The sequence below is a fragment of the Trachurus trachurus genome (assembly GCF_905171665.1).
Source record: "Trachurus trachurus genome assembly, chromosome: 17".
Classification (NCBI taxonomy): Eukaryota; Metazoa; Chordata; class Actinopteri; order Carangiformes; family Carangidae; genus Trachurus; species Trachurus trachurus.
In genome coordinates, this window is record NC_139900.1 from 1,731,415 (window position 1) to 1,756,578 (window position 25,164).

Genomic DNA, 25,164 nt, shown 5'->3' on the forward strand with positions numbered 1-25,164 from the left:
CCTTAAACCCTTAAACCCTTACCACGGGAGTCAATGGAGGTGTCCTTACTCATTACTTATTTCAGTGCTCTAAGGGAACCACTCAGTTCCACCAATCAGAAGCCGGCAGCCGGTCACACGGGCATCTGCAGCTGTGAGTACTCGTCCTGCCCCTCCTTCTCCTCCAGGTGCGGCTCCGCGTCGTCAGCATCCAGCTGCAGGACAGAGGTCACAGGTCAGAGGACTTTCTATATTCTGAAGGTTTTTACAGAGGGGATTGCTGATATATCATTCACAGCCTCAATTATACAACATTTTATTACTAAAAACATGGAGACATTAGATTTTTTAGGGCTGGTGACAGTATTTTCTCATTTACAGAGTGATAAAAAGAGATATCCACAATCCTCCTCTGTAAAAACTAAAGACTCTAATATGTCAACAAAATAAAACAAAGTAGCTTTATCCATTGTTCAGATGATTTCTGCTCTGGAAATATATGCAAATTAGTGCATATTTAATTAGATATTACCTCATTTACATATTTAAACATAACATTTGACAAAGTGACTCACGCTCTGCAGCTCTCTGCGGCTGAAGAGACGGGGAAGCAGCAGCATCCTCACTGGGATGGTCAGCAGCAACATGAAGGGGAACGCCAGCGCCGCCGCCGTCGCCATGACGACCCACAGGACGGACAGACAGGTCAGCTGGATGAGGGTGAACAGGTGCATCCTCAACGTCCGCACCTGTTGGTGAGCCCACAGAAGTTCATCCAGAAGTTTATTAACAGGAAACAAGATCTGCCTATCACTTTTCATCATTTCTTTATTCCAACTACAGATTTTCATTCCTATCAAACGAGGCTTAGTAATAACAGCTTATTCTTACCGTCTTCCTGAACATAAAGTCTTCAATTCAACATTACTTATAGAGGCCCAAAGCTCTGGACTGAATTAAACTCATCACTGAGCTCCATGAAGGAATTTTCACTCTCCACAGGAACCTAATTTTCCCTACTCGCTCTTTATATTTTCTCTGTCATTGTTCTGCTTTTGTCACATAATTTTGCTGTTAGTTGCTTCAAGTACCTGAACTCCTGCTGCTATTGATCTTTTTGTCTTTTTTTTGTTTGTTTAGCACATGTATGTTGTCTGTCTCATTTATGTGTCACACCTGTGTGGCAGGTAACAGCAACAGGAAGGACTGTTTAGTCCTTGTTTTCTTGTATTTGTCATTAAATGTGTCTTGTAATCCCATAGGGGATGAACCACAGTGGTGGCATGACACCAAAATAAAAAAAATTCATTCATCTGTCATGTGTCGTGGTTGTGGTTGTGTCGGGGGTGTGGCCGACCTTGCGGACGTAGTTCTGGTCCGGGTGGTACTTGGGGGGCATCAGCAGCAGGATGAGCCTCTCGGTGAGCTGGATGCCGTTCAGGGACATCACTCCCATGTAGAGGAAGATCCCGAACAGCACGGCCAGAGGAATCTGACGCAGAACCTCCCCGATCACGATGGACAGACCTGAGGAGACCGGAGGAGACCGGGACCAGCTCAGAGAGGTGGAAGAGCACGCAGTGGAAGTACACCGCAGAAATCTAACCAACCAACCAACCAACCAACCAACCAACCAACCAACCAACCAACCAACCAACCAATCAACCAACCAATCAACCAATCAACCAACCAAACAAACAACCAACCAACCAACCAACCAACCAACCAACCAACCAACCAATCAACCAACCAACCAACCAACCAACCAACCAACCAACCAACCAATCAACCAATCAACCAACCAACCAACCAATCAGCAGTGAAGCACTAGATTATGTAGGCTATTGTTTGTTGTATGTCTGTCAAATGTTTTGTTGTTTTTGTTTGGGACCTAATCCCCTTGTCTTATCTATTCTCGTCTTGTTCTTCAATGTGGTAGTCTATGTGTCCTAGTGTCATTCCATGTGCTGTGTGTTGTCTTCCTTGTTTTAATTCCATGTTGTCTACCATCTCACAGGACCACAATGGAAACAAGCCTTTTGGCTTTATTGTGTTTTAATCCATTTGAACACTTGTTTAACGTTGTTCAATAAAGTTTTCAATTCAATTCAATTCAATTCAACCAATCAACCAACCAATCAACCAATCAACCAATCAATCAACCAACCAATCAACCAACCAATCAACCAATCAATCAACCAACCAATCAACCAACCAATCAATCAACCAACCAATCAATCAACCAACCAATCAACCAACCAATCAATCAACCAAACAACCAACCAATCAACCAACCAATCAACCAATCAACCAACCAAACAACCAACCAACCAACCAATCAATCAACCAACCAACCAACCAACCAATCAACCAACCAACCAACCAACCAAACAACCAACCAATCAACCAATCAACCAACCAATCAACCAACCAAACAACCAACCAACCAACCAATCAATCAACCAATCAACCAAACAACCAACCAACCAACCAATCAACCAACCAATCAACCAATCAACCAACCAACCAACCAACCAATCAATCAACCAACCAACCAATCAATCAACCAACCAACCAACCAATCAACCAACCAACCAAACAACCAACCAATCAACCAACCAACCAATCAACCAACCAAACAACCAACCAACCAATCAAACAACCAACCAACGTAGCATAAGAAAGAAAAACTTGCTCCACTATCAGATTTCCCTACTTATTTTAAGTGAAAATCTGCTTGAAAGAAGTAAAAAGTGTCTAAAAACAAGCTGCTTTTAATATGATGTGTCTTATTTCAAGTAGAATGAGATTAGTTTTGACTAGAAATAAGACGAATATTCTCGGTGAGATGTAGAGTTTTTGAGGCCGTACCCACTAACACGGCCACCAGGAAGCCCGTCACCCGCTGCTCCTTCACCTCCTGGATACGGGGCTTGTCTCCGGGGGCAACAGCCTTGCTCATGACGGTGAGAGCGTTGGTGTGCGTGACGGAGCGGACGGTGGCGGCCGAGAGCCACGGCAACCCGAACATGGCCGAGACTCCGCCCACCACCACGATGATGAGCAGGTCCAGGTGGAAACCAGTTCCCTTCATCAGCATCCGCTCCTTCTTACTGACGATGAGGCTGAGGACACACACACACACACACACACCCAGAGTCAGGCTGCTGGCAGCTTATTAAAGGGATAGTTCAACATTTAGGCAAACTGGCCCATTGACATAATCCCTATAGTCATAGCAGTAGGTTCGTTACCTTTAATTGTCGGTGCAAGCTGTTTTTAGAACGGTGGAGCAGAGCCGTGAGCTGCTCAGAGCTACGCTACAGAGGAGGCTCATTATGGGATTTCTTGGTTTCCCTCATCATCAAACTCACCAAATAAACAATCCAACAACTCCACAACGCTCTGGTGGACAAGTTGTGAGCTGCACATTCACCACACTACGAGATAATAACACAACGTTACCACACAGTGTTGTTTGATGAGTGAAACCAAGAAATCCCATAATGAGCCTCCATAGCGTAGCTCTGAGCAGCTCACGGCTCTGCTCCGCCGTTCTAAAAACAGCTTGCACCGACAATTAAAGGTAACGAACCTACTGATATGACTATAGGGGTTATGGTGATGGGCCAATTTGACAAAATGTTGAACTGTCCCTTTAAGGCAGACCTCCCCCCCAGTAGAAAGTGCCGTACGCTGTGATCTGAGACTCCATGAAGATGAGGATGAAGACGAGGATGGCCGGCAGGATGCTGGCGGCCATCATCCAGACTGGGAAGCGTCCGTCGGAGCCCAGAGGAGAGATCAGCCAGCCGCGTTTCTCTGGGCTGGAGACGGAGAAACCGCTCGGCACGTTGAGCTTCTGTCGGCCAATAGGAAGAGCTTCAGTCAGCACACTGTAAAAACTCTACATCTTTACAAGAATATTTGTCTTATTTCCAGTCAAAACTAATCTCTTTCCACTTACAGTAAAATAAGACTCATTACCTACTGTAAAAATGAACTTGTTTTTAGATCATTTTCACTTGTTTCAAACTAATTTTCACTTGAAATAAGTAGAAAATGTCAAGGTTTCTTTATTAATACCACACTGCAAAAACTCAAAATCTTACCAAGAATATTTGTCTTATTTCTAGTCAAAACAATCTCATTATACCTAAAATAAGTATATTTATACATATACATACATAGTTATACATAAAAAGCAGTTTGTTTTTAGACACTTTTTACTTCTTTCAAGTCTATTTTAATTTGAAATAAGTAGAAAAATCTGATAGTGGATCAAGTTTTTCTTCCTTATTACAAGCACAAAAAACTTACTTTCACTGGCAGATTTTTCTATTTATTTCAAGTGAAAATTTGTTTGAAACAAATGAAAATGATCTAAAAACAAGTTTTTTAGGTGATGAGTCTTATTTTAAGTGGAAAGAGATTAGTTTTGACTAGAAATGAGACATTTTGACAAGAAATAAGACAAATATTATTGGAAAGATTTTGAGTTTTTGCAGTGCAGCTGGTAAATTTGTTGTGCAGACAGGCACTCAGCAATCCCAGTATAAAAAACAGCCACACGCAGACATCATGACACACAAATCACAAATAGAAAAAGACAATATAATCAAAATACATGGTCAAAGTCACAGGAATAGAAATAGAAAAGTGCTTCGAAACTGGCAGAAAAATCTGCCAGTGATTTTTTGTGCTTGTAATAAGAAAGAAAAACTTGCTCCACTATCAGATTTTTTCTACTTATTCCAAGTGAAAATCAGCTTGAAAGAAGTAAAAAGTGTCTAAAAACAAGCTGCTTTTTATGTGATGAGTCTTATTTTAAGTAGAATGAGATTTGTTTTGACTAGAAATAAGACAAATGTTCTTGCTAAGATACTTGAGTTTTTACAGTGCAGGTGTAACCATGGTGATAAACGTAAACGGAGCTCTGACCTGGGTGTAGGTGTCCTCCACGCTCCAGTCCACCAGCACCATGATGAGGATCGCTATGGGAACGCCGAAGTCTCCGATGATCCTGCGGAGCTGAAGTCACACATTCAGTAACATCACAGAGCAAAGTGTTGCTATGGTTACACCTCAACAAGGTCGTTTGATTGGATAACTGTCCTTGTACCAGTAAATGAGGAGAGAAATCGATTTATTCATTAAAGGACAATTCCGGGCAAATTCAACTGGAGGCTGTATTTTCCTAACATTTTAGGTCTAACAGAAGGAATCTGAAGGTTTTCAGTTTAGCAAGCCGACATGTTTGTAAAACTAGATCTAATTCAAAGTCTGGCGGAGTCCAGACCCAAGTTGACGCTCGGTGTGTTCAGGTGCAGTGGGAAGCTCCCGTTTGTGTCATAAACACAGGAATATCAACTCTGGACTTGTTTGAAGTAAATAAACTTCTCGGTGCATGTTTGAGTCTCCATCTGACGCTGTCTGTGGCTTTGAGGGATGGAAACAGCCTAAGCAGCAGAACTTACATCCGCTCCCATTCATCGTTGCCGTGGTGACGCGGACAGACACAACTACCGCAAAACAGGAGAATTAAACTGGAAACCTTCAGATTCCTTCTGTTAGACCTAAAATGTTAGGAACATACAGCCTGAGTTGAATTTGCCGGGAATTGTCCTTTAAGTCTGTCTGACTCTACGATGTTGTTGAACCTTTCAGCTTGTTTTTCTAGCCTAGTCGACCTGTTAAGTCCCCGACCAAACAACCAATCAATGAGTTAGCACAAGGCTAACTGTTAGCATGTAGAGCTGTGAAAACATGGATGACGCTACAGCTGCTTGTTAACGGCTTCTTCTCCTTTCGTTGTGTGTCTGGTCTGACTGAGTTTAAAGGGATAGTATCATTTTTTAAAAGTGGGGTTGTATGATCTCCAAATAGCCCCTAAGTACTTTAATTGCAGTAGAAGACTCTCTGCACTCCTCCCGTTAGCAACGCCAGCCCATAATAGCCCTGCCCAGAGATTTACAACATACAGTGTTGTGAACAGACCCAAAGAAACGGCCTATTTTCACGGCCTAAAAGAGGTTTTACCTGAAAAAAAAATACACAGTTCCATTGTTCACTATAATATAATTTTTTCCAGCCCTTCAAAGTGCAGGAAAAACACAGTTTTTATTTGGACCTAACCAACTGCTGATCGGCGGGCGCTAACCCTGGGCGGAGGGATACGTGAGTTGGGCAGGGCTATTATGGGCTGGCGTTGCTAACGGGAGGAGTGCAGAGAGTCTTCTACTGCAATTCAAGTACTTAGGGGCTATTTGGAGATCATACAACCACACTTTAAAAACATGCTACTATCCCTTTAACAAGCAGGAGGATGATCAGTCTGACTGACTCAACGCCATGTGAGCGTAGTGAGTGGCGAGTCGGTACGGTAGCGGCGCCCCCTGCTGTGTCGGTGCGGTGCTGCAGTACTGACCCGGCCGGGGAAGAAGGAGCTGTTCTTGAACTTGCGCAGGTAGAAGGCGATGAAATAAGTTCCAGACATGAGAACCAGCGACAGCAGAGCCGTGTTGGGTTCTCCCACAACCTTCCCAGGGTCCCCGCTCAGCTCCATGGTGGCGTTGCAGAGAGACGACGGGGATGCCGTGTTGTTTCTATGGTAACAGTTCTGGAGAGGATGTTCTCGGAAGATCTGGAGACAAGCAGCACAAAGGACAAAGAGTTCAGAGTGGAGCTGTACTGGCTGACACTTAGCCCCCTAGCCCTTGGCCCTAACCCTTCGTTTTGTGCGTTCACGTGAAGTGGTTGTGTCCCAATTCTGGTTCAGACGAGGGTTAGGGGGGAGTGGTAGGGCTATCTCGCCCTCGAAACGGAGATTTTTCAGGGGCACACTACGGACCGAGGGCTATGGCAAGTTTCCCAGAATGCATCTTGCGGCAACCGGCAGCTGTTTTATTTCTCACTGTAGCGCTGTTATTACGTCATTTTGTTAAGTTTTAATAATTTTTCATGTGAGAAAGTAGCTGTTTAGATCCCAATGGGCGGTCGGTTTATCCACATGAGGCTGTTTAGACGTTTGCTCTGATGTTTCTGGGAGAAGTGAAGCTCCAGAGCAGATCAACGGCTCGTCATGGAGACACCACCCGTCCGGAGAGCTGGTCAGCCGGCCAACCTCGGTCGTCATCCTGGGGGAAAAGATGACTGCTAATTAACTTACCTGCAGGTTTTTAAAGGTTTACCGCCGCGTAGTTACATTCTTTTTAGGAGATAAATGTTGGTCTCATTGATGAAATGTAACAATTGTGGCAGTCGCATTAATTTGTTTGAATTAAAAGTGAAGCTTCATGTGTATTGGACAGAGGAGCAGCGCTGCCTCGGGGATCTGGAGCCTATACAGAAACACATTTACATCAATAAGTACATCAATTTGTGGCAAAAGCTCGTCACGTCTGCTTATGTGAAAGCCAGCAGAGACGACTGATGACGTATGTGATTGTTGAAGTGGTGTCCCAATTCGTAGGGGTTGACTTTCAACCTCTAACCCTTGTATCTCCGTTTCAAGGGCAAGGGTTAAGGGTTAAGGGCTAGGGCTAGGGGTAGGGGTGGGGGTAGGGGTAGGGATGAAAAATAGAATTGGAATTGGGCAAAAGAGTTCAGAGTGGATCTGTACTGGCTGACACAATGAGATCTGATTGGTCCTACCTTGACCAGCTTGGCGAAGGTCTCGTAGATGAAGATGAGGGAGATGAGGAAGGAGAAGATCTCCTGAGTGAAGCGGGACACGAAGCGGACCAGGATGCTTCCCTCGAAGGCCACGGTGAGGAGCACGATGAGGACCAGCCAGAAGCCGATCCAGACCCGGCCCGTCAGGTACTCGATCCCGTTGTCCTTACAGAACTGAAGCAGAGGCACAGAGCAGGAGGAGGTAAAGAGGTCTGGATACCATCCCCTCCATCCCAGATTAAGATGAACAGGAATGGATCTAAAACTCAGGCTGGATCACATCAACAAGGTTTAACTTTTAAACCAGATTCAGTCCTGTTTAAGTTGAATATCTATTGCACAGACTAACCCTAGTTTTAGGTTTTTAGATTGAATGTTACTAAGTCTTGTCGGTGCAGTCCAGCCTTAGCATTCAATCCAGAAGTCAGGCCAGGACCATCTCTGACCAGGAACACCATCACCTCTTCATCTACAACCACCAGCTTCATATCCATAGGTTACATGGTGGCATTAAAACATTAATGCAGCATTAAGATTTGTAACAGATTTACTCATCATGAGAGTGTTGGCCGGCCTTCTCTGCATAGATGGGAACACTGTTTTCTTTCTAAGGCCGTCCTGTGTGACTTGCCTCCTTATTCATGTTCTCTCTTGGCTCCTAAAGCCAACACCACACATCTGCTTCTGTTCTTTTCTGCGCTGTCTACTAATGTCATGTGTGTTGTGCGAAATAAATACTGATACTGTAGTCTCAGGTTGATAATGTACACTGTTCCTCGTACCCAGACTGTCTTTGGGGAAAGTGCTTTAAAGCATTCACACCCTCGTCCTGCTATAAACTACAGATTACCTCCCAAGTATGGAAGATTTTAAAGCTAGGATCAAGGACTATTTGACTACTGAATGCACATGTTCTCTCACCGAACGCAGCTGGTGATTATACTGTAATGATGTGATTTGCCAAACTGTTTTAACTGTTTTTATGTTTGTTTTGTTGTTGTTGTCCAAATGTGTACTTTATGTGGACCTACTGTGCTGCTCTCTTGGCCAGGACCCCCTTGCAAAAGAGATTCTGAATCTCAATGGGATTATGTAAGGGATAATGCCCGACGAGGTGTCCATTATCAGAAATTAATGGACGACGCGGAGGCGTGAACCGTCCGACGCGCCGTGAAGTCCATTAATTTCTGATAATCGGACACCTCGAAGGGCATTATCCCGCTTATACCATGGTCACTTACGAAATAAATGCATATTAAGTCAATTATTTATACTTTAATGTTGTTTTGTAGCGTTAAAATCATACGTCGCTAAGCGGCTGAGCCGAGCGGACTATTTAATAACTCTCGTCGGCGATAAAAGAAAAAAAAGAGGGACCCGCTGTGACCGCAGCGTGTTGCCATGGTGACTCTGCCACAGCCTGAGTTGATCAGTGAAGGGAGGTGAGGTGACGGCTTAAATGTTACGTGACACAAAGTTTTTCAGACGGCCAGTGCTTCTTACCGCTTGTGTGTTTACAGACTCCAGTGCCGTGATGCGCTGGAAAAAAGTTGTTTTGGTCCGAGTGTCCGTTGCCGTGGTTACCAACAAGCGTTTGAGCCAGCGCAGTAATATTTAGAACGTAATCAGGCAATATGACCGGAACATCTTTATGGGTGTCCATTATCACTTTTTAATGGACACCCCGCAGCCAATCAGAATCGAGGATTCACCCAGACCATGGTATAATCCTGGTTAAATAAAGGCAAAATAAAAAAAGAAGGAAACCCCAGAAACTGCAGCTGAAAACTCTGGTAAAGCTCTGGTGACCCTGACTTTGGACTGTTTCATGTGGAACGCCACGAAGATGGAGGTCGGATCAGAGGACAAAATAAAATGTGTTTTATGTGAATCGGTGTGGTGTGTTGATAGAGGCTGAACACAGCTCACGGTGTAGAAGGCCTCTTCGAACACCAGCAGCGGTCCAGAGAAGCCGATCACCAGCAGAGGCTGAGCACCCAGCACACTGAACACTATGCCCTGCATCGCCGTGGCAACAATCAGCTCCGACACGCCAATCAGACCTTCAGTTTTCTCTCCTGTGTGGAGGGACAGAGAAACACCCGTTCAGCTGACACATTCGAAACATCTTCAATCATCCACTTTAAAGGGATAGTTCAACATTTTGGCAAATTAGCCCATTGCCATAATTAATAGTTTGTTACCTTTAATTGTCGGTGCAAGCTGTTTTTAGAACGGTGGAGCAGAGCCGTGAGCTGCTCAGAGCTACACTACGGAGGCTCATGGGATTTCTTGGTTTCCCTCATCAAACTCATCAAATACACAATCCAACAACTCCACAACACTCTGGTGGACAAGTTGTGAGCTGCACATTCACCACGCTATGAGATAATAACACAACGTTACCACACAGAGTTGTTTTAGAGGGAAATACAGAGACTGTTTTGTTTTTTTTTTGATCAAAATTTTATTTAATTCCTCAAAACATTAGGAAAGAGGAAAAACAAAAAAACATAGTGAATAATACAGGGCACAAGGGAGTGTGGTAGATAAACGATAGACAGTACTAACAAACAAGACGGAAATACAGAGACTGTTGATGAAAAACTGTCCCTGAAGGCAACGTGCATCAGTGGTTTTGCATGGATTTCCCTCTAAAACAACTCTGTGTGGTAACGTTGTGTTATTATCTCATAGCGTGGTGAATGTGCAGCTCACAACTTGTCCACCAGAGCGTTGTGGAGTTGTTGGAATGTGTATTTGATGAGTTTGATGAGGGAAACCAAGAAATCCCATTAGCCTAGATACGTTAGGTAACAAACCTACTGCTATGACTATATGGATTATGGCAATGGGCCAATTTGTCAAAATGTTGAACTATCCCTTTAAACCAGTTGAACCTGGAGTCCAGACTTACCCAGCAGCCCCCCGAAGGTGATGGCCGGCGACAGAGCAGCGAAGTAGATGAAGATGATGGCGGCCATGCACTGGGGGTTCAGGGCGTCTCGGATGTCACTGAGGTACTGAGGGTAGCGCCGAGTCACGTCTTTGATCAGCCCGCCGAACAGACGACCAGAACGCCTCAGGGGCTCGTCGCCGGGTTTGGAGGGAACCAGGGAATCTGAATAAGACCATCATCAACATGAACACCATGCACCTGATGGCAGGGCCGTTGCTATGAATTCTGGGCCCCCTTAAAGAATACTAAAGTGGGCCCCTCCCCCTAACGTTTCCTTTTTTTTTCTTAGACTATGTATGTATTATGGTTTTTTATTTAGCCTTCTTTGTTTTGATGCTAATGCAGCATTACACTGCAAAAACTCAAGTATCTTAGCAAGAATATTTGTCTTATTTCTAGTCAAAATGTCATTTCTAGTCAAAACAAATCTCATTCTACTTAAAATAAGACTCATCATATTAAAAGCAGCTTGTTTTTAGACACTTTTTACTTCTTTCAAGCAGATTTTCACTTGGAATAAGTAGAAAAATCTGATAGTGGAGCAAGTTTTTCTTCCTTATTACAAACACAAAAAACTTACTTTCACTGGCAGATTTTTCTATTTATTGTGAATTTAAGTGAAAATGATCTAAAAACAAGTTAATTTTTAGGTGATGAGTCTTATTTTAAGTGGAAAGAGATTAGTTTTGACTAGAAATGAGACATTTGGACAAGAAATAAGACAAATATTCTTGGAAAGATGTAGAGTTTTTACAGTGTACTATGAGTATTAGTCAGGGTCTTACGCAGAATAAATCAGTCATACAAAGATTAGACTACTGGGGTTTTTTATGGGCCCCACTGGGCGCTGGGCCCCTAGAGTTATCACCACCTTTCTCCCCTAGACAACGGCTCTGGGCGTGAGTAACCGTGGTAACCGACCTTCTTCCTGCTGCACGCTGCTCTGTTTCTCCTGCAGCTTGCCGCTCTGCTCCTCCTCCCTCTTGCGCAGCATCTCCCGTTGGAAGCGAGCGACCGAGTGCAGCAGCTCGTCGCCGCCGCCGACCTCGGAGGGGGGGAGGACCACGCTGCAGTCCAGGAAGCGGTTGATGGCGGTGAGGAGGTCCTGGCGGTCGTCGGCCTGGTACGCCGCCTCGTGGAAGTGCTGAAAGAGCAGAAGAGGAAGGTAGATGGAGGAGAAGATGTAGAGAACAACATCCTCACTCCACTGGCTCCCAGTTCCTTTTAGAATTGATTTTAAACTTCTGTTGTTTGGTTTTAATGCCGTTAATGGCCTGGCTCCATCCTACTGGTCAGAGACTTTAACTATGAACCCTGCACATTCACCACAGTATAAGATAATAACACAACGTTACCACACAGAGTTGTTTTAGAGGGAAATACAGAGACTGCTTGATGAAAAACTGTCCCTGAAGGCAACGTGCATCAGAGGTTTTGCATGAATTTCCCTCTAAAACAACTCTGTGTGGTAACGTTGTGTTATTATCTCATAGTGTGGTGAATGTGCAGCTCACAACTTGTCCACCAGAGCGTTGTAGAGTTGTTGGATTGTGTATTTGATGAGTTTGATGAGGGAAACCAAGAAATCCCATAATGAGCCTCCGTAGCGTAGCTCTGAGCAGCTCACGGCTCTGCTCCGCCGTTCTAAAAACAGCTTGCACCGACAATTAAAGGTAACAAACCTACTGCTATGACTATAGGGGTTATGACAATGGGCCAGTTTGACTAAATGTTGAACTATCCCTTTAACAAATGAAATGAAATGATTGGTTGGTTGGTTGATTGATTGATTGATTGATTGATTGATTGATTGATTGATTGGTTTGTTGGTTGGTTGATTGATTGATTGATTGATTGATTGATTGATTGATTGATTGATTGATTGATTGATTGATTGATTGATTGATTGAAGACGACGGACGCCACCACCTCACCTTGTCCGACATGAGCGTGGAGATGGAGCGTCCGATCTGGTGGTAGTCGATGGTGGTGGTGGGGGGGCCCAGCAGGAGGAAGAGGAACCTGACGGGGACCGGGACCTCCAGCACCGACTCCAGAAGCACCGCCTCCTGCAGCCGCACGAACGCCATGGACGGCTGGTCCAGGAAGCCCACGCTGCCTGCAAGACACAGCACAGGGTTGGTTAGCTTGTTCGTTAGCTTTTGTTGTCTTGCCTAATGCCATTTCATGTCCTGCCTTGTAATGTCTGATACTGTTTGTGCTAATGTCTTAGCTCTGTGTGCTACTTGCATCTGTACTTTCCTCTCTTGCTTTCTCTCGCTCTTCTTCTCCCTGTCTGCATGTTATGTCTGCAGCCATGAGCTGTTGTTATGCTGTATGTCAGACTTCTTACCTGTTTTACTTGTTATTATGAACTTTTACTAGGTAGATTGTTATGTAAGTTGTGTTTTGAAAGTACTTCATTGTTGCCCCTTTTTTTGTCTTTTAGGTTGCCTTTAACATCTGGCCAGGGACAACGGAGGAGAACTAGCCTTGTTGGCTAACTCTGGCCCACTTACAGTTTTTCTTTTAACTCTGTTGATTAGTGGTGCACTGTCCTTATGAAATAAACTAATAACTGGAATGAAATGAAATGAAAAGGGCTGCAGTGACCCAGACTGAGGCGCGGGGGCGGAGGGCGAGACGTACCTACGAGGACGACCGTGGCCTCGGCTCGCTCCGGGATCTTCTCCATCAGCTTCACTTCATGTTTGGATCTTAAGTGACAGAGGGGCGGGGCTTCTCTCTGGACACAAACACATTAACAGTCCACACTCATGACATCACACATGACATCACACATCACCTACAGTGTGACATGACATCACACATGACATCACAGGGGCAGGAAACAACAAATAACAAAACACAAACAACAGGAAGGAGCTGTGAGAATCATGAACAGATGTTTGTTTTTGTTTTTTTACATCTGGACGAGTTGAAAATGACCAAAACAAACAAACCAATGAACCCGTCCTAAAGTCAGAGTGATGATTGGACTGAATGTACCTTGTTCTTCTCTGCCTCAGCCTCTCTGTGATTGGTCAGATGGTTGGAGGGCTCTGATTGGCCGATGTGTCTGTCCACCAGGGTGGCCATGTTGGCTGCAGAGATGTTCTTGCTGAACAAGCTGTGGTCTTTCTCATCACTGGGATGACTGAGGAAGACAACCAGACAGACAGATGGTGTGATGAGGGACGAGGGACAGGGGGATCACAACAGAAAACAGTGTGTTGTCTTTAATGGATTTCAATCTGATTTTCTTACGCAACAATGTGGTGTCCCCCAGGGGTCAACTCTTGGCCCACTTCTATTTTCGATCTATGTAAATAATCTCCCAACAAGTCTGACATAACTCAAATTCAGTCCGATTTTATTTCTGTCCAGGAATGGTTGTCTTGTAACAAACTCCTTCTTAATAAATCAAAATCCTATATCATGATATTTGGTACCCGACAAAAACTTAAATCCATCCCTGGTTCTTGTGTTATAAACTGTAATGACGGCTCTCCACTGCATAAAGTTGACACCTTTAAATATCTTGGTGTTTGGCTAGGCTCTGAACTTACTTTTAAACGTTTTTCTATATTGTTGAGAACAGACAGGATGGACACAGGGACAGAAGGACAGATGGTATGATGAGGGACGAGGGACAGGATGGACAGGGAGACAGAGAGTGGACAGAGACAGGACGTGGACAGATGGACAGGACGTGGACCTGTGTCTCAGCAGCAGGGCTCTCAGGACGTGGACAGAGGGACAGATGGACAGAGGGACAGGATGGACAGAAGGACAGAGGGACAGACCTGTGTCTCAGCAGCAGGGCTCTCAGGACGTTGGCCCGGTCCTCGGCTCTGATCTGGTCTGAGATCACCATCTGCTCCACCACCTGCTGGGCGATGCCGGGGAGAGTCCTCTGCTTCAGGTCCAGCAGCACCGCCCCTGCACACAAATTGACATCCGTGTTAAAAGCCAGCGTTAATAGATCCATGCGTTTACAGCAACTATGACAACGACTGAAAACCATGGAAACGTAGACGTGCAATTTCACCAAACCGGCAAAACCGGAAGCCGGTTTTGACCATAGACGACGTTCAGAAACTTGTGGATAGAATTCACTATGTAGAATTCACTGTATAGAATTCACTATGTAGAATTCAGTTTAACGAATTCACTATGTAGAATTCACTGTATAGAATTCACTATAAGAAATTCACTATGTAGAATTCACTATAAGAAATTCACTATGTAGAATTCACTGTATAGAATTCACTATGTAGAATTCATTATGTAGAATTCACTGTATGGAATTCACTATGTTGAGTTCACTGTATAGAATTCACCATGTAGAATTCAGTATAACGAATTCACTATGTAGAATTCAAAGTATAGAATTCACTATGTAGAATTCACTGTATATAATTCACTATAAAGAATTCACTATGTAGAATTCACTGAATATATAATTCACTATGTAGAATTCACTATAAGAAATTCACTATGTAGAATTCACTGTATAGAATTCACTATGTAGAATTCACTGTATAGAATTCACTATGTAGAATTCGCTATAAAGAATTCACTACGTAGAATTCATTGTAAAGAATTCACTATGTAGAATTCACTATAAGAAATTCACTATGTAGAATTCACTGTATAGAATTCACTATGTAGAATTCAGTATAAGAAATTCACTATGTAGAATTCACTGTATAGAATTCACTAGGTAGAATTCACTATAAGAAATTCACTATGTAGAATTCACTGTATATAATTCACTATGTAGAATTCATTATGCAGAATTCATTATAAGAAATTCACTATGTAGAATTCACTGTATACAATTCACCATGTAGAATTCACTGTATAGAATTCACTATGTAGAATTCACTGTATGGAATTCACTATGTAGAGTTCACTGTATAGAATTCACCATGTAGAATTCAGTATAACAAATTCACTATGTAGAATTCACTGTATATAATTCACTATGTAGAATTCACTGTATATAATTCACTATGTAGAATTCACTGTATATAATTCACTATGTAGAATTCACTATAAGAAATTCACTATGTAGAATTCACTGTATAGAATTCACTATGTAGAATTCATTATGTAGAATTCACTGTATGGAATTCACTATGTTGAGTTCACTGTATAGAATTCACCATGTAGAATTCAGTATAACGAATTCACTATGTAGAATTCACAGTATAGAATTCACTATGTAGAATTCACTGTATATAATTCACTATAAAGAATTCACTATGTAGAATTCACTGTATATAATTCACTATGTAGAATTCACTATAAGAAATTCACTATGTAGAATTCACTGTATAGAATTCACTATGTAGAATTCACTGTATAGAATTCACTATGTAGAATTCGCTATAAAGAATTCACTACGTAGAATTCATTGTAAAGAATTCACTATGTAGAATTCACTATAAGAAATTCACTATGTAGAATTCACTGTATAGAATTCACTATGTAGAATTCAGTATAAGAAATTCACTATGTAGAATTCACTGTATAGAATTCACTAGGTAGAATTCACTATAAGAAATTCACTATGTAGAATTCACTGTATATAATTCACTATGTAGAATTCATTATGCAGAATTCATTATAAGAAATTCACTATGTAGAATTCACTGTATACAATTCACCATGTAGAATTCACTGTATAGAATTCACTATGTAGAATTCACTGTATGGAATTCACTATGTAGAGTTCACTGTATAGAATTCACCATGTAGAATTCAGTATAACAAATTCACTATGTAGAATTCACTGTATATAATTCACTATGTAGAATTCACTGTATATAATTCACTATGTAGAATTCACTGTATATAATTCACTATGTAGAATTCACTATAAGAAATTCACTATGTAGAATTCACTGTATAGAATTCACTATGTAAAATTCACTATAAAGAATTCACTATAAGAAATTCACTATGTAGAATTCACTGTATAGAATTCACTATGTAGAATTCACTGTATAGAATTCACTATCAGGAATTCACTACGTAGAATTCACCATGTAGAATTCAGTATAACAAATTCACTATGTAGAATTCACAGTATAGAATTCACTATGTAGAATTCACTGTATATAATTCACTATGTAGAATTCACTATAAGAAATTCACTATGTAGAATTCACTGTATAGAATTCACTATGTAGAATTCACTGTATAGAATTCACTACGTAGAATTCATTATAAAGAATTCACCATGTAGAATTCACTGTATATAATTCACTATGTAGAATTCAGTATAAGAAATTCACTATGTAGAATTCACTGTATAGAATTCACTATGTAGAATTCACTGTATAGAATTCACTACGTAGAATTCACTACGTAGAATTCATTATAAAGAATTCACTATGTAGAATTCACTGTATAGAATTCACTATGTAGAATTCAGTATACAACCTCAGTGTCTCTGAGGTCTTCCTCTTCCCTCCTCCTCCTCCTCCTCCCTCCTCCTCCTACCCCTCCTCCTCCTCCTCCTACCCCTCCTCCTCCTCCTCCTCCTCACCGTGGGAGATGGTTTTCCGGAGCTCCAGCAGGGAGCGGAAGGAGAGGGAGGGGATGTGAGGCCTCCCCCAGCGCTCCGTCTCCTCCTCCACATCCTCCTCAAACTTGATCCATCGCGCCGTCTCCCTCCACTGCAGCTCCTGGTTCCTGTCGATGACCAGCTCATTCAGCTCCACGAACACCTGCACACACACACACACACACACACACACACACACACACACACACACACACACGCACGCACGCACGCACGCACACACTCTCAGTGTCACTCAGGAGGTCGCTGGTCTGAACTTCAACTTATAACCAAACCAACTCAACTAACGTACAGGCTACAAACAAACTAATAACTGACAAATAGTCCACAACAATCTAAAACCATGGACCTGATGGAGCCGTCAGCTGCGTTTTTCCTGCAAAACCACTGATGCACGTTGCCTTCAGGGACAGTTTTTCATCAACAGTCTCTGCATTTCCCTCTAAAACAACTCTGTGTGGTAACGTTGTGTTATTATCTCATAGCGTGGTGAATGTGCAGCTCACAACTTGTCCACCAGAGCGTTGTGGAGTTGTTGGATTGTGTATTTGATGAGTTTGATGAGGGAAACCAAGAAATCCCTTTAGCCTCCGTAGCGTAGCTCTGAGCAGCTCACGGCTCTGCTCCACCGTTCTAAAAATAGCTTGCACCGACAATTAAAGGTAACAAACCTACTGCTACGACTATAGGGATTATGGCAATGGTCCAATTTGACAAAATGTTGAACTATTCCTTTAAGATTGAGGGTTAAGAGAGGAAGTGGAACTCAGCCTAAGTCCAGGACTCCAGGTGGTAAACAGTAAATCTGACTAAAACTGTTTCAGTCTCAACTTCTCTCTGAAGCTTGTGTGTTCTAGTGAAGTCTGAAGCTTTGTCTCTTGGATCACATGGACCAGAATCATCCACACCAATGTGTCCAAACCAAAGCTAAAGGTCCACTTACTTGTTCTTCCTGAACTTTTAGCCACTTCCTGTGATCTTCATCATCCAGGAGCAGGTGGATGAAGAGATGCTAAAGCTCCAGAAGAGCTAGTAAATGGATTTAAGTTGTTTCTCAGATCCACATTTAACCCACTGGTTAAAGCTGGACCAGACTGGACCAGACTGGACCAGACTGAACCAGACTGGACCAAGCTGCACAAGATGAATTAATCCAAAAACCAACTTCTCCTCTGCTGGACTAACTAATCTGGACTAACCTCAACAAAGCCAGACTACTCTGGGCTGAACCGGACCAGTACCTTTCTGTGTTGGCTCTTCAGGTCCAGACCCACCATCCTGCAGACCGGAGAGACCAGAGGGAACTGAGCCCCCAGAGACTCCAGGTCCTGGTCCTTCTACCTGTCCGGTCTGACTCCTCCTCCTCCTCCTCTACCTCCACCTGAGTGCCTCTCGCTCTCTCTCATCATAATACATCTGGATTAACGGCTCAGGCTGCCAGCTCCTCTTTCCTGTCACATTCCTCTGCTTGTTTTGTTGTCGAGTTAAAACCTCATCATGGACTCTGTGGGATAAAACCTCATCGTGGACTCTGTGGGACCCTGTTCACACCTGGACATGACCCCGCCCACCTGGACGCAACATTTTCTTTTGTAGGATAGGTCTGGGAAAATCGCCTTCCCCGCCTCTGATTGGCTGAATGAGTTCTCCTCCGATTGACGTCATCTCACAACAGTACTGTAGTAAACTAAAATACACTGATATACTGAAGATCAAGGTGTGATCAGATGCCGTAGCGGTTTGCGTTTTCGCCTGCGGTGTGGTGAACCCGAGTTCGATCCCCGCTGGTTTCACATTCCCAAAAATTTAGTTTTTAAATTTATATTCCAAGTTTACATTTTGAGTTTGAGAGAAGTGTAATTGTCCCATTGGTTGGGTTTAGACAATGAAGAAAGGAGTTGGTTAAGTTTAGTAAAAAGAGCAGGTAGAGACTAGACAGACCAGATAAGTAGAGAGAGTCCAGGTAGATCTAGGCACTTATCACGCTGCGTTTCACTGCCGTTTCACAGCCAAAACAAACAACCAATCAGGCGAGAGTCCTTCTAGCCAATCAGAGTCGAAAATGGAGCCCATCTAGCCAATCAGAGGCGGGAAAGGCGGGACTTTCCCGGACCTATCCTACGAAAAAAAATATCGCCACCTGGATACCTGGACGACTGGACGCGACTCTTGTTAACATTTCCATGTTTCTCACATTCTCTGTTGTAAACTGTTTTCTTGTCTGTAACAACATCTCTGTCCTGGGTGATGATCCCTCCTCTGTTGCTCACCCTGAGCTTTCTCCTGGTTTTCCCTGTTAAAGGGTTTTCCATGGAGTTTTTCCTCAGTGGATGTGAGGGTCTAAGGACAGAGGATGTTGTTATGATGGGATGTAAAGGCCTTTGAGACAAACTGCTGGTAAAAATACATTGAAGCATTGATTGGGAAGCTCCCAACCTACTTAATGTCCTTGTTGCACCCGCTCAGCATCATACATTAGGTTAGATATTCCACGGGTAAATACAGAGGGAGGAAAGAAAGCTTTTATTTCTGTGGAGTCCTTCAGGAGTCTTTTAGACCTTGTCTTTCATATTGAATGTACTTGCTTTTCCTGAAGCTGAGACCCTCAACCATAAGTTGTTCTTCCTTGTGTCTGTGCAATGTATCTTTAAATCTGACACCCGATGATTACACTGTGGACTGTTTATAATTGTGTTTTATTTTTGCTTCTATGCTTGATGCTTCGTTATTGTTGCTGTTGTGTGTCGATTGGTGTTGCTGTTGTGTGTGTTGTTCTATATTTGTGATCAGGGCGTCATTGTAAAAGAGAGCTTTCTCTCAATTGGCTTCGCTGAATAAATAAAGGTTTGAAATGAAATGAAATGAAAAATGGGCTATACAAATAAAATTGCCTTGCCTTGCCTAAACCGTCTGTCCACCAGCCTCCAACTCAGTCAGAGAGGCTCAGGGTGACCAGTTACAGGTCTGGAGACAGGAGGTCTCCTTAGTTACAACCAAGGTTATCATAGTTTTAAAATGTAATGTCAAATTAGTTAGGGCCACGGGCCATCGCACCGGGCACTGGTCCAGATAGTTTTGACTAGAAATGAGACAAATATTCTTGGAAAGGTTTTGAGTTTTTGCAGTGAGGAGGTTGGAGTTAGTTCTAGTTTTAGTCAACTGTAATTACCCTGGGAACAATCTGCAACACACCTTGTCAGTGTGTGTGTGTGTGTGTGTGTGTGTGTGTGTGTGTGTGTGTGTGTGTGTGTGTGTGTGTGTGTGTGTGTGTGTGTGTGTGTGTGTGTGTGTGTGTGTGTAGACCTCGTGTGGTGTGCGGTCAGCCTGGATCTGAGTCCGGCCGCTGCTGCTCTGGTCTCTGCCAACGTGGACGACCGGTCCTCTGGAGCTCCGTCTCACCAGGTGACGTCTCACGGCCGGGACGTCGTCCAGACGGTGACCTGATGGGGGTGTGGGGGGGGTCAGAGGTCAGAGGTCAACACACACACACACACACACACACACACACACTCCCTCTGGTCCCATGGGAACCTGCTAACTGTGTTTCAGGCTCCACTGAACTTCAGTAAAGAATCAGTAAAATGAGACGGGAACGGACTCATCCAATCAACCTCCACACACATACACTCACACACACACACACACACACACACACACACACACACACACACACACACACACACACACACACACACACACACACACTCACTCTATGAGCTGAGTTTTCACATCAGTTCTTGCATTAACAACACCTTAAAGGGATAGTTCAACATTTTGTCAAACTGGCCCATTGCCATAATCCCTATAGTCATAGCAGTAGGTTCGTTACCTTTAATTGTCGGTGCAAGCTGTTTTTAGAACGGCGGAGCAGAGCCGTGAGCTGCTCAGAGCTACGCTACGGAGGCTCATTATGGGATTTTTTGGTTTCCCTCATCAAACTCATCAAATACACAATCCAACAACTCCACAACGCTCTGGTGGACAAGTTGTGACCTGCACATTCACCACGCTATGAGATAATAACACAACGTTACCACACAGAGTTGTTTTAGAGGGAAATACAGAGACTGTTGATGAAAAACTGTCCCTGAAGGCAACGTGCATCAGTGGTTTTGCATGAATTTCCCTCTAAAACAACTCTGTGTGGTAACGTTGTGTTATTATCTCATAGCGTGGTGAATGTGCAGCTTGCGGCTCTGCTCCGCCGTTCTAAAAATTGCTTGCACCGACAATTAAAGGTAACAAACCTACTGCTATGACTATAGGGATTATGGCAATGGGCCAATTTGCCAAAATGTTGAACTATCCCTTTAAGTTTTCTTCTCAAGTCCGACACTGAAGGTTTAATGTCTCCTCAGCTAAGGCAGCGACTTCTGTTTCACTAAACCAACTTCTCCTTTAAAGGTCCAGTCTGTAATAATCATCAAGGTTTATAGTTAAAATCTGAATCTACTACCATGAATATATTAGTATCAGTGTATAATCACTATAAAATAAAACCTGTTTGGTTTCCGTAGCCTTATAATTCTTCTTTTATATGGTTGGTTAGTTGGTTGGTTTACTTTATTAATCCCTCTGAAGGGGAATTGATCGTCACTCTGTACGTACAAACATCCAACACACAATACTACAACATGACAAGCATTGACAACTCAGGCAGTACAATAAGTGCAATGCAATGCATTAGGTAGGCTACTTAGCATATAGTCCAGGCAAAATAGCGTTTTCCGACAGACTAATTGTAACAGAATGTTTTTCACCATACATCATTTCTATGAGGTGTCCAGAACAACATACTAAAAGTCCTAAGAAATCCTAGTTGGGGAAATATGTTTAATTCACATCATTATTTACTGTATAAAGTCTATGGTGCTGACAACAATACACCCCAATGGGGCTATTTTATGCCTTTACTCCTATCACAATGAAACTTTACACAATGAAAGTAGACATGGAAAGTAACATTTTTTGTATTACAAGTTTCTTGGAAAATGAATTTCATGGATACTTTCATTGTGTAAAGTTTCATTGTGATAGGAGTAAAGGGGGGGGAAAGCCCCATTGGGGTGTATTGTTGTCGGCACCATAGACTTTATACAGTAAATAATGATGAGAATTAAACATATTTCCCCAACTAGGATTTCTTAGGACTTTTAGTATGTTGTTCTGGACACCTCATAGAAATGATGTATGGTGAAAAACAATTCTGTTACAATTAGTTCTATTTTTGGGTCCAAAGTGAGCTAGATTGCCTGGACTAAAGGGCACGCAACAGAAAACAACAATAATCAAGAACAATGTTCATTAAAAAACTTCACTGCACCAGGTACAAAAGACCTCCTCTACATATGACAACAAGGGTCTGGCTTTAGAGAGCGTCGCCATCTTGCGCCGCCATGTTTGTACGGCAGCCTGAAGGGAAAATCCAGCCAATCAGAGAGCACGAAGGAGGAGGAAACAGCAGACTAACATGGTTTAGTAAAATACCCAGAACATCTGGAACATCTGCTGCTGTTAACACCTCTAACCTCTAACCAGCGTCTCTTCACCCACACCGACCGACCGGTCCGATCCACCTGTCGGACCAGAACCGGACTCAGACAGGTGAGTACTCACTGAGGTCCGGCTTCAGTCTGGAAAACAACCAACTGTTGAGGTTTCTGATGATCACGTCCACAGCAGAGACCGACTTCATCTGACCGTCCTGTAGGACCATGTCCAGAACCATGACCAGGACCAGAACTAGGACCAGACCAGACCAGGACCATGTCCAGAACCAGACCAGTACCAGACCAGAACCAGCACCAGAACCAGAACCAGCCTCACAGGGACAACAGACAGAGGGAGTGGGTGGAGCTGGTGGGAACGCTGCATTGTGTTCAGGTCACATGACCAAGATCAACAAGACAAGTGACAGAAAAACTCTTTCATGAAGAAAAACATTCCTTCACTTTGTTGGAGCCGTGCCCCAGTGCATTCTGGGAGGAGCGGCCCCGGCCTCACTCCACAGCCCCAACAACAACACAACCTGATGGAGATAAAACCTCCACTGGCCCACGATCAGTGTATATAGGTAACACTTCACAATAAGGTAAAACTTCACCATACCTCCCCTAACATCCCTGATGTCTGTGTTAAAAGGGGACTCTGATTCACTGCCTATGGGAATGCTCTAAAATATTGGTATTTTGGGAAAATGTAGTTAAATGTTTATCACGGATGGTTAAGTGTAACATTCCTTTAACGTCAACAATCTGTATACTTGGAATATACCCCAAGGACTTCATCAGAACAAAGAAGCAATCGATCTACAGGAAGTAGCTGTGATTAACATGAAGGCGGATCTGGAGAGACAGGTGTAACCGGTGTTATTAGAAGACTGTCTGTGACGAAATTGCCAAGGGTTCTATACAAACGTTTGTCCTTCAGTTCAGATGAACACTGTTACAAAACAAGTCATGCTACGGAGGGTAAATTCACCTTACCCAAAGTGAAAACAGACAAGATGAAAAGCACGGTAATGTAGAGGGCCATGGTGATATGGAACATATTATCCAAGAACATAACAAATACAGATTTAAAGATCTATTGAAAGAACATGTATTATTCAAACAGCCTCTATCTATCTAGCTGAAGCTGTTTGGTCCAGTCAGTTAGTGTTTGTCTGATTTACTTGAAATATCTTCAGTCTGCTTGTGTATTGGTTCTGTTTCTGTAAGTTAATGTCATTATGAGGAACGGATGTTTTTGAACATCTGATCATTTCACAACTATGGTTAATAGCTACACTGTGGAAATGAATAAGGTCCAGTAATATGTATATGTTGTTTGTATTGTTTTTGTTTTGTTGTTTTGTTGTTTTGTCTTGTTTTGTCTTGTTTTGTCTTGTAGATCGTTGTGAGTTGTTGTGGTTATGGATGTTGTTATTGTGTTGATGGTGTGATGTGTTTTTGTATTTATCGACTGCAATGGATATAGTCTACTTGCCAGCCCATATGGCCCCATTGTGAACCCGGAAATGTTGAGTACCCCAAAGTTTTATGTTAGAAATATATAGTATGGGTCCCCAGTATTCAGAAACTGCCGGATGCTAACTTATATATATTGGGCAATTAGCATAACAGACATAATTAGCATAAATTAGCATAATTGTCTATATGGGCAATATTTCAACAAAATTGACTTGGCTGATCTGGGCAATATTGGAGTGGTTTTAGGGGTTATTGATGATGCTGAATCCATTTCTGACATTTTCAAAATTCAAAATGGCTGTCTAAACCGGAAGTGACCAGATTTTAACCGCCAGTGGGCCGATTTTGATGGATTTCAAAATCTGGTCACTTCCGGATTCAGCATCATCAATAACCCCTAAAACCACTCCAATATTGCCCAGATCAGCCAAGCAGTTGTTGAAATATTGCCCATAGCAATTATGCTAATGTATGCTAATTAAGTTAGCATCCGGCAGTTTCTGAATACTGGGGACCCATACTATATATTTCTAACATAAAACTTTGGGGTACTCAACATTTCCGGGTACTCATTGTTGGCAAGTAGACTAATAGTTAATCTGTGAAGGTAGACTCCAGGAAGAATAGCGATGGCCTTAGCCAAAGCTAATGGAGATCTGAATAAATGAAATGAAAGTGTAACAGGTGTACGAGGTACTGACTCTTGATGCCGTCCAGGTCGACCGACATCAGCATCTCGGCCTCGTCGGCCTCGTCGGTGCTCGGCATGAGGCGACCGGGGGAGAGGCCGTTGGAGCTGGGGGGCAGGTCACTGAGAGGGGGAAAGGTCAAAGGTCAAAGGTCAATCCAACTGATATCAGGTCAGACTGGCTTATATAGTCTTATAATGTTTTTGAGGAAGACTTATACCTCACATAGCTAAACCCATTTCTTTGTTTTTACAACTTCAACTGACAAATGTGAAACACAGACAGCACTAGACTCAG

The 25,164-nt window shown here is 42.9% G+C and overlaps 1 protein-coding gene across 1 annotated transcript; it reads right to left on the reverse strand.

The window, feature by feature from the left end:
• Positions 1–58: 58 nt before the first annotated feature.
• On the reverse strand, positions 59–24,946 carry slc4a2a (solute carrier family 4 member 2a; the record flags this gene model as incomplete). The annotated part of the gene is made up of 18 exons (XM_083991630.1): positions 59–194; positions 555–728; positions 1,337–1,506; positions 2,851–3,104; positions 3,675–3,841; positions 4,921–5,010; positions 6,407–6,622; positions 7,633–7,827; positions 9,583–9,731; positions 10,571–10,774; positions 11,534–11,756; positions 12,547–12,731; positions 13,262–13,358; positions 13,622–13,769; positions 14,419–14,554; positions 17,172–17,352; positions 20,511–20,647; positions 24,880–24,946. The coding sequence occupies 18 exons, from the start codon at positions 24,944–24,946 to the stop codon at positions 114–116; spliced, it is 2,874 nt and encodes a 957-aa protein (XP_083847756.1). The 3' UTR covers positions 59–113.
• Positions 24,947–25,164: the final 218 nt, after the last annotated feature.